The 14797-nt window shown below is 34.3% G+C and overlaps 1 protein-coding gene across 1 annotated transcript in view; it reads left to right on the top strand.

Annotated features, from left to right (window-relative positions):
* LOC129254854 (large ribosomal subunit protein mL44-like) overlaps nucleotides 1–13733 on the top strand; it is a 32333-nt gene extending 18600 nt beyond the window's left edge. Inside the window, exons 4-9 of the mRNA XM_054893389.2 lie at nucleotides 1671–1746; nucleotides 4440–4524; nucleotides 5886–5957; nucleotides 7731–7879; nucleotides 9771–9853; nucleotides 10699–13733. Coding sequence (XP_054749364.2) covers nucleotides 1671–1746; nucleotides 4440–4524; nucleotides 5886–5957; nucleotides 7731–7879; nucleotides 9771–9853; nucleotides 10699–10889 — 656 coding nt within the window. The 3' untranslated portion in view covers nucleotides 10890–13733. The remainder of the gene's footprint in view (nucleotides 1–1670; nucleotides 1747–4439; nucleotides 4525–5885; nucleotides 5958–7730; nucleotides 7880–9770; nucleotides 9854–10698) is intronic.
* The last annotated feature ends 1064 nt before the right edge of the window (nucleotides 13734–14797 follow it).

Genomic DNA, 14797 nt, shown 5'->3' with positions numbered 1-14797 from the left:
ATTGATTTTGAGGTCAAAAGGTCAAAGTCACAGTGACAGATCTTCATCTTACCCTTCTGCAGTCCTTGTAAACCTGATAACTTCAGTTTAACTTAACTTAGGCTCATATAATTTGGTGTGTATGATACTAGCGTGAATCCCAGGCAGGCTATTGATTTTAAGGTCAAAAGGTCAAAGGTCAAGATCACAGTGACATGTTTTCATCTTACCCTTCTGAAGTCCTTGTTAACGCGATAACTTAAGTTGAACTTAACCTAGGCTCGTATAATTTGGTGTGTATGATACTAGCATAGATCCTAGCAATTCTATTGATTTTGAGGTCAGAAGGTCAAAGGTGAAGTCGCCATCTTCCACTTTTCTTACTTGACCAAGAGCTCCATTTTCCGCGCTACAGACGGGCGTATTATGTGCTCGCCTTTATAGCGACACTCTTGTTTCATTTGTAATTGTTAGCAACGGTGTAGAGAATATTTACACTAAAGATAAGAATTCTAATGCTAATCTTTAAAATTTCATAACTTTGTTACTCCTTGTCTGATTTTGATCAATTTTTCAATGTTTTCTTTTACTTTAATCTTTCTGTTCAAATCATAATGTGTAAATTTAGGTGTCCATTGCTACATCTAAAATGCATTGCACATAAATATCTTCTACAGTATATTACCAAGTACATTTATAGAATCAGATCATCAATCTCCTATTCATTCTTGAACTTAGTTAGTTTCTGATTTATCTGTTTGATCTGTAATGTAGTGTGGCAATGAGCCATGACTTATGACCTTGTTCCCCCCAAATCTGATCAGATCAATATCCCACCAATAACTTTTGCCAAGTTTGAAGTTTACCAGTGAAATGGTTTATTATTCATTGCAAGATAGAATTTTCATGAATATTATGACTTATTTCACCTCGTGGCATGGACAAATAATCAGATCTTTTTTGCCTGAACATAATACAGGTGAAGTTTAAAGTTAATCCATCTAATGGTTCTTTAGTCATCACCTGTGTTTATAGTCAAGGCATGAACCCTCAAGCCCAAGTCCAAGGCATTCATATCCAAGGCAAGGCCAATGCATAAATCAAGACAAACAGAAAAATATAGAAATTAATATTCAATGTGATTCTAGAGCCAAAGAACAGTTTAATAATCTTTGTCATGTGTTTTAGTGAAACTTATCATTATGAACCAACAAAATAGTATGAAATAGGGTATTGAAATGTTCGAAATTTTAGCTGTAATGACAGTAGTGACAGTTAACCTTATAAAACCTCCCAATATAGTTGCTTACAGTGACAAAATTTATAAAAGGCATGATGCTTTTAAGAAGATCAATAATGAAGTTTTCTTATTCAAGTGACTTTTAAACGATTCCATAATTAATACATTGAGGATTATCAAAGAATTCCAAGTGCCAATTTTGAGACAGTCTTTTAAAGGCTGGTTAATTGTAAGGTATACCCAGGTACTGTTTGTGGTTTCGCGTGTATTCCATTAATCAGACATCCCTAATATTGATAAAGCAATTCTATTCTATTACCTTTCCCCTCAGGAGCTGAAACTGAAGTTCAACTCTTTATTTCTCAAATCATAAGCTTGAAATGTATGAAAGTGTAAACATATCATTAGATATATGACAAAGATTTTTCTTTCCTTGATTTTGTAATTGCAGGATATCAGTTTTCATCAGATTACATAGCAGGATTCCTCAGACAAGCTCTCCCTAAAGTACCTGAACAAGGCCATAGGTGAGTCTTATGGTCTTATCCCACCAAATTCATTTCAGATAACATCTTCCAAACTCTCTCAAATCACTCGCTGAGCAATCGTATTATAAATATTCCGGGGCCCGTAACACAAAGCTTAGCAATGATCGTAGAACATTTTTCTACAATTGATTCCATTGACTACAATGTGCAATCAGTCATGAAAATCAAGTGTACGATCAATTCATTAACCTTTGTGTTACGGGACCCTGGTTATCGTTTTGCTTACCTGTCGCCAGATGATCAGTGTAATGAATGGTGATTTATGTCAACAATATACTTAAATAATGCATTTCTACTAGTTTATTATCCATACCAACGGGCCCAGACCATATTTGATGTGCAGGCGTCTTTAATTGGATGGGATTATGAAGACAGTGATGAATGTGTTACTTTTTTTGTTGCTAGTGTGATGAGTGAAGATAGGCAATCTTGGTCAATTTAAATGATAAAAGAGGTGAAAGAGTAGGAATAAGAGTAAAATAAAAAGAAGAAGAGCAATGGTTTATTACAACTGGAAAGATGATGATGATGTTGATTTTTTATGTTCATGGAGACACTATGACCATGGTAACATCAAATTATATGAGAATGTGAACAAAATATACCATATCCATAAAATTTTAGACAGGAAATTCTTGTATGATATTATCATTGATAATATGAAATTTTATAAGAATACAATTAAAATGGTATGTAAGGAATTTTCCTTAATTCATCAAAGTAGATTCTAAGTTATAAATTTTAGAAGTATGATGTCACATGTGAGCAGCTATCACATACATGCATGTCACCTACGTTATAATGATACCGTAATTCTTAATTTTTTTTTTTTAATGGTTCAAGACTGATAAGTTTAATGAAATTTCATCAGTGTTTGTTACTTTAATCAGACTTTTTCATTTATTTTTGTTATATATTGAATCCTTGAAATACTCAATGGGTTGGAATACTTAAAAAATGGAGATAACACCATGTAAATACTTGTATACCAGAGGGTATGAATAAAAATATATGTATTTTGAAGTCATAAAATGATAAAGAAAACTGTTTCTTGGGGAGTGTTCAATTATCAAATTGTTACAGGTCCTGTTTAATTTGTTCCTTTATTACCGTGTTTACACGCTGCAACAAAAAAGCCGATGCAAAATCGGCTTTTTCATTACTTGTAAACGCGATTAACTTGCATCGGCTCGCAGTGCAGAATCAGCAATTTTTCACCACCAAAGTAGTAGGTTCAGAACCGCAAGCTGATGCAGAATCGGCTTTTTTTTACGTGTATACAGAAAGCCGATTATGCATCGGCAATTGGCGTGCATTTCATTTACTTTACCATTATGACGTACTTCAAAGCGCACGGATCCAGCTTTGTCTTTATTAGGATGTATATTGTTGGTGCGCGGATTATTTCAGGTTTTTGCCACGTGAGCCGATTATAATAATAATAATAATAATAGGCATTTATATAGCGCCATCTATCTAGAAATATTCTATTCCGAGGCGCGTTATTATTATTATTACCCCGGCTGTAGCTCGAGCTGCCTTTCAGCGCTCATGCATTCAAGGAATTAATCCTACCGGGTACCCATTCACCTCACCTGGGTTGAGTGCAGCACAATGTGGATAAATTTCTTGCTGAAGGAAATTACGCCATGGCTGGGATTTGAACCCACGACCCCCGTTTCAAAGTCAGAAGACTTATCCACTAGGCCACAACGCTCCACTTATGCACCGCGAGCTGTAACAGCGTGTAAACGCGGTGCAAGATAAACCAAAAGCCGATTCTGCATTGGCTTTTGGTTCTAAACCAAAAGCCGAGTACATGTAAACACGGTATATATTATACTATTTTTTGAAAACTTAAATGAACATGAACCGCACTGGTGTGGTATTGTCATGAAAATTCATTCAACTTTTTACAAGCTTCTAATATAGTACCTTGAATTTGATTACAATACAAGAAGAATATAAGCATGTCATCTCTGTTTGTTTGGTACACAGGTTTTTTTTATGATTACTCTGATTACAAGGAGTGATAAATAGGTAACAATTCTAGACCCTAAGGGTGATTGAATACCCACCATACACTTTAAGATTTCAGGATGAATTAAATCTTTACAAAATGTACAGTCCACCAGACAAAGGTATCCATTGCATCCCTTTAAAAAAACAAAGGAAGAACATACTTTTTGGATAGCTCAGAGGCAAAAATGATATTCCTGATTATTCCTTTGAGACACAAGGTGATATAAACACTTTGTTGACCCTATAGCATTGTACATGCCAAGGATGGTGTAGACCTGGCATCATCTTTTCTCTCTAAAGCCCGCTCCATCATAGTACCCCCAATCAGTGACAAGTGAATACCCACAAGCATCGTAAACAGAGTGCTGTCTAACTCCCTGGTGACTATCACAGTTCACCCAACCCTGGGATAGAATCCCCTCCTCCTGCGCAAAAATAAGAACAACAGTTTGTCTTTCCCGACACCAAATATCCCAAGCCCAAGTCCTCCTTTTCTTTTTTTATGCTCTTCCACTAAGAATTTTGATTCCCCGTTTTGCTGGAAGCACGAATACATTACTTTGCCATGTGGATATAGATTTTCACCTGTCATCCTGTACTTGTTGGTGTTTTCTTCTCAAAATCTTGTATTTTTCTTTGTTTTTTATCAGGGCAATCAATCAGTATCTAATGAGCGGAGAAGTGCTGTCATATGTTGCCTCTAACCTCGGTTTGCGTGATCTTATATTATGTGCTGTAAGTCAAATTAAACATTTAGTTTGAAGATTGTGTGTTACAAATCAATGTGTCTCTAGGCAAGTTCCTTATACTGCAATGATGCAATCAAACTTAGGATTTCTAGAAAGTGATTGCATATCAGTTTGTTTAATTGCTTTATCTGATCTTAATCTGCAACATTTTTTTTTTCATTTTTATCACAATATTACATTTAGAGTTAAAACCTGAAATTTAGTTGTTGATCTCTTTTATAAAAGAAAATTGACCCAATACTTAGAAATGGCAAGCGAATAAAGAAAATTATTTACTTGTGTGTCCAGTTATATCTACATGTTTTTAATTGATTGCAGGTTTTCCTATTTTGTAGGATATTTTCTATTACAAAATTTACAATCTTTGAACTACATATGTAATCATTTGTTATGATACATTATAACTGAAACTATTAATCCATATGTGTTTCATTTGCGATTTTTCAACTACTGAACTGATATGATTGTGTGATATGGGTCACAAAATTTGATTCATGGCATATGACATTAGAAATCATGCAACATGAAAGAGTTCTCACTTTTATATTGAAAATTGATGCCAGTATTTACATTACTTCAATTTGGGTCTTCCCCCTCTCTTCTATAACTTGACATACTTTTTTATTTGAAATGTTTTACTATTTTAAAGCCTCTACAAAGCTTTGGTAAAGGTTCAATAATACAAATTATAATGGAGTATCTAATATTCAATCTAACAATTTAAGTTTCGTGATGTTGAATAGTTTTTTTAATCCAATTAATTATGAAATTTAAATTTCACACTTTGTGGATTCATGTACTTAATGTACAGTACATGTATTTACATGTAGCTTCCTCTCTATAATGTTTCTGTTTCAAAATTGCTTTGAAACTTTATCTTACAAATTTATCATTTGCATATAAGAAAGCTACAAACAAGAATTTTTATCTTCTTATTTTCAGCCCATTCCATACTTGATGAATTATTTTATACCAAATAGAAAAAAATAACTGCATTTTCTTTTATTTTGGTTGTAATCCCACTAATACTTGTTTTTATATCATACATGTAATACATGCATGATGATTTCCTTATTTCATAGAGACACTCTAAAATATGGGTGAAATATAGAGCCACTTCAACTACTGTTTCCCCATGTTTGTGAAAGTATTTTCTACTGTGTAGAGGAAATGCTGCAACACCCCTATTTTATGCATTTGTCTTCCAAATTGTCTCACTTTTAGGGTTGGCAGGTGAGCCAGGTATGCATAATGCATTTAGGTACAAACTCACAAGTGGCTAAAACTTGTGAATTTTTTTTACGAATAACATTTAATATTAAGTGTATACTCTTATTTCAATGGCAGGATTTTCCCGTCCCATCAGATGTAATGGAATCTACCTTCATGGCAATCATTGGTGGCCTCCTTGAAGATCAGGTATAAGAATGATACAAAGAACTTCTTTGGATATTTTTAATGAAGAAATGATTTCATAATGTAACTTGCATGAATTTTCATTACTTGCTGGTGATACTGAAAGTGATGAAAGTCTCTTTGATCATGATGATGATCACTTTCAATAATGCTGCCAACAAAAAGTAGTGCAGTAGCATATTGATGTTTTTTTTTGTAACAGATAGGAAAGCAAGACATCATCATAAAGGTGTATATAATGAATTGTTGAAAAAAAAATGATTTGTGGATTTTTCAAATGGTCTATGCTCCCACCTATAAAGTGACAATATATTTTATTTATTTCTAAATGAAGTAAATTGTCTGTAAGCTAGTCTGCATAAATTCATATTTCCTTTATCAGACAAGTCTGATTTTGCAAACCACTTGTAGATGAAGTACAAACTCATTTCTGAAAGTTTCTGCTAACAGAATGTCACACTTTTAATACCAATAATCTCAATTACAATGTGAGAATATATATATATATGTATATATATATATATTTATATATTATATTAATATTTGTAGTTAAGAACATTTATATACATGCATTTACATATTTCAAATGGAACTGATGCTGTTTGAAATGTTAGAGATATTTTGTGCCTCCCATATTCATAACAATGGGGAAGTCTTGTGTAATTTTTATAGCTTTTGAAATACCTCCAGTTTGTATTTGAAAATTTGTCAGATAAGCCCTTTTTTTTCAATTTATCTGATAAGCAATGTGTTTGAACGTCAAGACATCATTTTTGTCTCACCTGCATAGCAGAGTGAGACTATAGGCGCCGCTTTTCCGACGGCGACGGCGGCGTCAACACCAAATCTTAACCTGAGGTTAAGTTTTTGAAATGACAGCATAACTTAGAAAGCATATGGACCTAGTTCATGAAACTTGGCCATAAGGTTAATCAAGTATTACTGAACATCCTGCCTGAGTTTCATGTCACATGACCAAGGTCAAAGGTCATTTAGGGTCAATGAACTTAGACCATGTTGGGGGAATCAACATCAAAATCTTAACCTAAGGTTAAGTTTTTGAAATGTCATCATAACTTAGAAAATATATGGACTTAGTTCATGAAACTTATACATAAGGTTAATCAAGTATCACTGAACATCCTGCATGAGTTTCACATCACATGACCAAGGTCAAAGGTCATTTAGGGTCAATGAACTTTGGCCGAATTGGGGGTATCTGTTGAATTACCATAATAACTTTGAAAGTTTATGGATCTGATTCATGAAACTTGGACATAATAGTAATCAAGTATTACTGAACATCCTGTGCAAGTTTCAGGTCACATGATCAAGGTCAAAGGTCATTTAGGGTCAATGAACTTTGGCCAAATTGGGGTATTTGTTGAATCACAGCCATAAATTTGAAAGTGTGTTGGTCTAGTTCATAAAACTTGGACATAATAGTAATCAAGTATCACTGAACATCCTGTGCAAGTTTCAGGTCACATGATCAAGGTCAAAGGTCATGTAAGGTCAAAGAACTTTGGCCACGTTGGGGGTATTTGTTGAATTGCCATCATATCTCTATAAGTGTATTGGTCTAGTTCATAAAACGTGGAAATAAGAGTAACCAAGTATCACTGAACATCTTGTGCGAGTTATAGTAGTTTTCAAAATCAGCACTGCTGCTATATTGAATCGCGTGATGCAGGTGAGACGGCCAGAGGCATTCCACTTGTTGATAGATATATATGTGAATGTATGTGATTGAAACAAACGTAATTCCATTTGCAGGGCATGGACAGGGCTGGTCTATTTGTACGTGATTTCATCATTACTCAGTTAATGGACAAGGACCTATGTGATATCTGGCACATAGACAACCCGGTGAGTCTCCTGGCACAGGTCCTAGTAGATCAACAGAGAGAGGAACCAGAAGCAAGGTATAGTCCGTGTTTCATAAAGAGTAGCAACTGTGGTAATATTGTAATTATGGCTATTACCATGGCAACATGGCTTGGCAGATAAACATAATCAATTTTTCCACTGTAGTGTAGTTTACAATAATGGTTAGTGATACGTTACCATAGTTGCTGTGGCACACTATTTTATAGGCCAATTATACCAGTGCTTTTATTAACATTTAAAGGGAAATCCCTGCTATTGGAAAATAAAAGCAGTTGTGACTTTTCATGTTCTTTTATCATTATTGAGGTAAAAGAAAAACGTACCGTGAACAAAGGGTACTCTACAGATGCTCAAACATTCAAACTACTGGTATGACAAAAAAATCCCTGCTGAAATGTTCTGGTCAATATTTGTGACTCGCTTTAAAACATTAATATTTCTGGCTGTTTGTTTACTTCTTCTAAACTATATTGGCAACACATATTTTATAAAATCTGAGGTCATGCCATTCTTTTTATGTTTATCGTGATTCCTATTCAAGCATTCTGTATGAAACCTGATTGGTGATACTTTTATGAAATGGAAATGGAGAAATATAAATGTGAATTTATCAAACTTGTGACCTCAAATTTACATATTTTGTGTTTGTTTTTGTCTCGCCTGCATAGCAGAGCGAGACTATAGGCGCCGCTTTTCCGACGGCGGCGGCGGCGGCGGCGGCGTCAACATCAAATCTTAACCTAAGGTTAAGTTTTTGAAATGACATCATAACTTAGAAAGTATATGGACCTAGTTCATGAAACTTGGACATAAGGTTTATCAAGTATTACTGAACATCCTGCCGGAGTTTCAGGTCACATGACCAAGGTCAAAGGTCATTTAGGGTCAATGAACTTAGACCATGTTGGGAAAATTATTTTCAAAATCTTAACCGAAGGTTAAGTTTTTGAAATGACATCATAACTTAGAAAGTATATGGACCTAGTTCATGAAACTTGGGCATAAGGTTAATCAAGTATTAGTGAACATCCTGCTCGAGTTTCAGGTCACGTGACCAAGGTCAAAGGTCATTTAGGGTCAATGAACTTTGGTCAAGTTGGGGGTATTTGTTGAATTACTATCATAACTTTGAAAATTTATGGATCTAGTTCATGAAACTTGGACATTAGGTTAATCAAGTACCACTGAATATCCTGTGCGAGTTTCAGGTCACATGACCATGGTCAATGGTCATTTAAGGTCAATGAACTTTGGCCGTGTTGGGGGTATTTGTTAAATTACCATCCTAACTCTGAAAGTTTATGGATCTAGTTCATAAAACTTGGACATAAGAGTAATCAACTATCACTGAACATCCTGTTTGAGTTTCAGGTCACATGACCATGGTCAAAGGTCATTAAAGGTCAATGAACTTTGGCCGTGTTGGGGGTATTTGTTGAATTACCATCCTAACTCTGAAAGTTTATGGATCTAGTTCATAAAACTTGGGATATAAGAGTAATCAAGCATCACTGAACATCCCCTGTGAGTTTCAGGTCACGAAACCAAGTCAAAGGTCAGTTAAGGTCAATAAACTTAGGCCATGTTGGGGTAATTGTTGAAGTGCCATCATAACTTTGAAAGTTTATGGATAGAGTGAATGAAATGTGTACATGGGTGTAGTTGACAGTCTTAAGTCTCCGTTCAAATGTCATTTATGGTCAATGAACGTGATATTATGTCATTATATGAATGATGTTTTTGTGAATGATTATTTTATAGTAGTTTTCAAAGTTAGCACTGCTGCTATATTAAATTGCGTAATGCAGGCGAGACTGCCAGAGGCGTTCCACTTGTTTTTTTCTTCCTCTTACACTTTTTCTACTTAATGGTGTCAAACATTAACTAAGATTTGTTTTGTTATTTGTCTCTTTATTTTACTTTTAGATTGTTACGTGAAGCAGGAAAGAACACATTCACTCCTCTGTACATGGTTGGAATGTACAGTGAAAAGAAACTTCTTGGATGGGGTATGTACATGCATTACTGTACAATATTCTAGAGATTGGCCTTTCATTCTAATTGGCATGCAAATTTGTTAGAATGAAAGTGAGCTGCATCGAGTAAATTCCCAGTGCCAAATGTATGAATGACTTGCTCAAAATAATTGCTTCCTGACTTGAGGTTTATTTGAATACATTTTAGATCAGCTATTGGGGTTATGTCACTTTGCTTTTTTTTTCAAATTTAATTATGAACTTTCCTGCATCTCTGATTTTAAGACCATTTGAAATCAATACCACATCCTTTTCAAGCACAAATTAATCTTAAAAGAGTATAATACTTACAAGTTAAACCAACTGGTTGTTATTTTCATAGCATTAATTATTTATTTATTTCTAGGTTAACAGTCTTGGTGTGCATTTCCCTGTTTTCACATGGGGTCCTTTGCTGAAAGAGTTACAATAAAGACTTGATCATCAACCAATCAGAAGCATGCATTTAGGACTTGTGTCTGATATTCTGAGTTATGTTTAAATGTAATGATTTCTACAAGAGGCTCCATGGCCCACTTGTAAATCAGTTTACGTAACTGAAGGGGCTACCCTGCTAAAAGAAAACTGAAATAAATAAATACAAATATAATGTTTTTGTAATTGAATGAGAAAAAAAAGTATGTGAGTATAAGATCCTTTGTTAAATTATCTTTGTCATGAAAATTTAATCGGGCAGAGAAATCCTAACTTCGGTTGAATTTATGAATATATCTTCAGTTAAAAGAAAAATGATGGCAATTCATTAAGTGGATATCTACTAAAAATAGCTTAACGAAATAAACAGATTTATAAACAATTTATCCTCTTTTCTTTGCCAGCACCTGGTGAGTCCATCACTGTAGCAGAAGATGAAGCTGCTCGGGTTGCTCTCAGGAACCTCTTTGACATCCCAGAGAATAGACCACCCCTCCCTTTAGGCAACACCATTAGAGAACGGATGTTACATCAAAGCATTGTCAAGGAGACGGAGCAAGGGGAGAGACACCAGAGTCAGATTGCAGCCAGCTGATAACAAAAGAATAGTGTCTTATGAACTCTTCTTTTTTTCAGTCTGATCATTGGAAACACACCTTCATTGGTTGATGTGTTTTTGTGATCCAGGTTGGTCATAATTCTGGATTTATGATTTATCCGATGATGATCATTCTTTAGTCATCATTCTTCATGATAAAATAGGTGTATTATTTAAGCATCTCTATTGGTTTAAAGAAGTCTCTAGACATTCAATTTTATTTGCGTGTCGCACTGCAGTTGAAAAAAGACCACCTAACATTGAGCATTAATTGTACGCTGCAGCAGACAAGTGCTATCGTGACAGGCTAGGAGTACACCAAAAGAACTTTCAAAGACTTGTGTTTTGTATTTTCCTATTTCGTAACAAATGTCACATTACTTTGTCTGTGAAAATGTGGATACAATGAAAATTCTTTTCTTCAGATGGTGAATGCTGGGCACTCACCTCATGATGGCCCATGCACAGTGCAGCACCTATACAAAGAAACCTTACATGCACTGTATTTTCCACTTGCACACTTCATTTCCTGGAGGAAAGATGCAGAAAACAAAAGTCAATGTCCAAAATCAAGATTTTCTCCCAATGATCCCTCCCATAAGTCCAAGATGCTGGAGAGTATATCTCTAGAGAATCACACTTTATAGTCATCAGAGATTTTGTATCTCGTGAATAATTATCTTTCCCAATTTTTGCTTGTCAAAAATAGCCATATTGTATTATCATCCTCTATTTCGTTCTAGGTCCATTTTTTCTTATGTTTAATTTGTTCTGTAATCACTTAGTTTTACATGGATCCTATTGATTGTAGATCATATTGGTCTGAAATCCTATAATTCCTTGATCCTATTGGTCCTAGATATTATCGATCATACATCCCCAATTTTGATTGAACCCATTGTTCTGAGGGTCCTCTTGTTGGTCAAAGTTCTCTATTTGCATGTGGCATTTCACATTATGTTAGAAACTTGAACTTCCAAAAGACTTCTGATATGTCTGAAGTCTCCTATCTCAATTTTATAATCTATCGGGCCAAAACATATTTGATCTATTTTTGTATATGATTATATATTTCATATATTAAATATAACCTTTATTTTTTGGTTAATCCCCCAAAAGTGCATGTCACTTTTCAGATTCATTACTAGATTATAGAAATGTATATGCCCTAAATGGTGTGAAGGATAAGAAATACAAAATATTTTGTTGGACAGAATACAACTTTACCAAAGCTTTAGATTGGCTTTAATGAGTAAACATAAAATAAATGATTGGCCTAACATTTGAATTATTTTTAATTTATATAATATTATAACACCAGTTCATACCAAAGATAGATAGTCCCCTATAAAGGAGATGGTAAAAGTCCATGTCATTGATTGACCCTTTAAGTATGTTTTTTTTAATCACAACGGTCAATATGCAGCTCATTGTACAATCAAGGAGCTTATTACAATGCCATTATTGTTCACATGAAAAATTGATGTCAGATATGTGTTCATTAGCTTTATTAAAAGCTTTTAGCCAACCCTTGGAAGATGATGCAGTTTAGTAAGAACTTCAGAGATTTATATTTCTCCGACTTATTACCCCACCAAACAAAGTTTTAAAAGGGATGTATACATTATGAATCAGTGTAATGTTGTGTGGATGGTCATTTGGTCAGGGGGTCAGACAACCTTGCAGATCAAACTATTTCCTCAGTTGTCACCCAATGCTCATAAGACTTGTCACACACATTTGTCTTTGAATGAAGACGTGCAAAATGCAAATGTGTTCGGTACTATATTGCCATTATAACACAATATCATTATGACAATTATGATAACAAATCAGGAAAATTTTAATTTCCTCAAAAATGTTCCTCACATGAGGCTGACTACCAACCTTATCGATAGTGGAATAACTGTTAAAATAGTGTTAATTTGGTATATAAAAAACTGTGGGCTTTTTGTGTTAAAGTAAAATAAAAAGTAGTAATTTGGAGGTGTGTGGAGAAGGAGATGATGGTCAGTAGCTGGGAACAATAGATAGGTTACTGTCATGAATAGCGGACAAAGCATAAAACGGCTTCTGGTGGGTGGTTCATATTAGAAGCTGTTCGCAAGTTACATATGACTTTACCTAAGACTGGTTATCCTTTCGTAGGAGCTTAATCAACACCAGTGAAATTTTGGTGCACATAATTCACCACAAAATAAGATGCCCAGTCGTTTGTAAAGCCTTAAGAAATACCTACCAGGGCAAGATCCTGGTGGATCAACTAATGACAGAATGTGACTATTGTGACTACTAATCCAGGCTGCTATCGACCACATTCTACAACTTTTATACGGCCATTCCTACACGTAAAGGACAGATGACAACAAAAGCATGGAAGGATTATTTGATATCAAAACCTCTACTTTTTCCATACTGTACCACACAAAGCCCACAGATTTTTGTATACCAAATAGACACTTTTTAAACAGTTATACCACAATGAATAAGGAGTGTATAGGTCAGCTGGTCATTGGGGGTATCGATAAACCTTAGTGATACCTTGTGATACTAATTGCTATAAGAGTTTAAATTTGAAGCTCTTAAATCATTTTGATATCTGGAAATTTTCTTTTTTATCCCAAATAAAACTTACAGAGGTTTGTCAAGGAGTGCCCACAACTATGATTACTGAAATTGTAATGACCATTGTAAAGTGTTTGTAAGTTATTTTTTGAAGAATAGTTACACTTACTTAGTGTGGTATTATCCATCAGTCTACAATAAAATGCATTTTTTTTTATATGCTTCATATTGTGTGCATACATGCATATATTTGAAGAATATATTTGTAAATTTAAAGTGATTGTTTATTTGCCATTCTTTGCGTTGGTAATTTACCAATTGTGTTTTGGAAATTATATTCCCATTGTCATGATCTATCCCTCTGTTTGCTCTATTATGAGCGAGCGCTCTAGATGGAATTTGTTTGCACTTCCCTGCTTATTTTTAATAATGATAGTGATTATAATAATGATGAAAATAGAGATGGTAAGTACCCAAAGGACCTCTAGACAAATAATTAAAAGTTAGGTTTATATCATGCATTAGAGCATTTATTTATACTTTAATGCACAAATTATGATAATTATTGAAAATTTGTAGAGGAATTTGAATGTACATTTTTTTTATATGCTGACCTGAAAAACACGATTTTAATTTATGAAGATGATGATATATTATTAAACTTATGTTAGAAACTTTTTGGTATATTGATTCAAAAAGTTTAAGTTCAAGCCTGTTACATCATGAATATGATACATATCTCATCAGACAGCAATGCGAAAAAGGGGCCCGACTTCCAAGATATTCTTACAAGCAAAAGAAAGGGGTAATCACGAATCATGTCACCCTTGATGGCAGGTGGGCTGGCCCATTGGATATTTCACTGCTCTATGTTAAAAGGACATGTTAAAAGTTAATGAAAATGTATGTAAGAGTTCTTTTGATGGGTAATGGATGCTTGAAATTTGTGAGAAAAAGTGGAGAGATTGTGAACGGAATAAGAAGGAGGAATTAAGGTGAGACAGATAAATTGGAAAATTGAAAAAAAAATGATGAGAGAAGGAAAGCAAATTATTGAAGTGTTGAAGATCACAAAAAATAGAGGCTTTAATCAGAATAAGTAATGGGTGATAATAAGGAGGGACAACCTATTTTTCTTGAAATATTGGATATTGCCCGGGAGATAATGCATGTCACTATTCATTAAACTTAAGGAGCAGGGCCCCGTTGCATAGAAGTTACTATTATGGTAACTTTGTCATCCAATGGTAACTACCTATCAAAATCAAGGTTTCCAAATAAGTTACCATTGGAAGGCAAAGTTACTTAAGTGGTAATTTTTCTGCAACTGGGCCATACCT

This window comes from Lytechinus pictus, chromosome 2 (assembly GCF_037042905.1).
Source record: "Lytechinus pictus isolate F3 Inbred chromosome 2, Lp3.0, whole genome shotgun sequence".
NCBI classification, from domain to species: Eukaryota; Metazoa; Echinodermata; class Echinoidea; order Temnopleuroida; family Toxopneustidae; genus Lytechinus; species Lytechinus pictus.
This window is presented reverse-complemented; position numbering and strand designations above follow the sequence as displayed.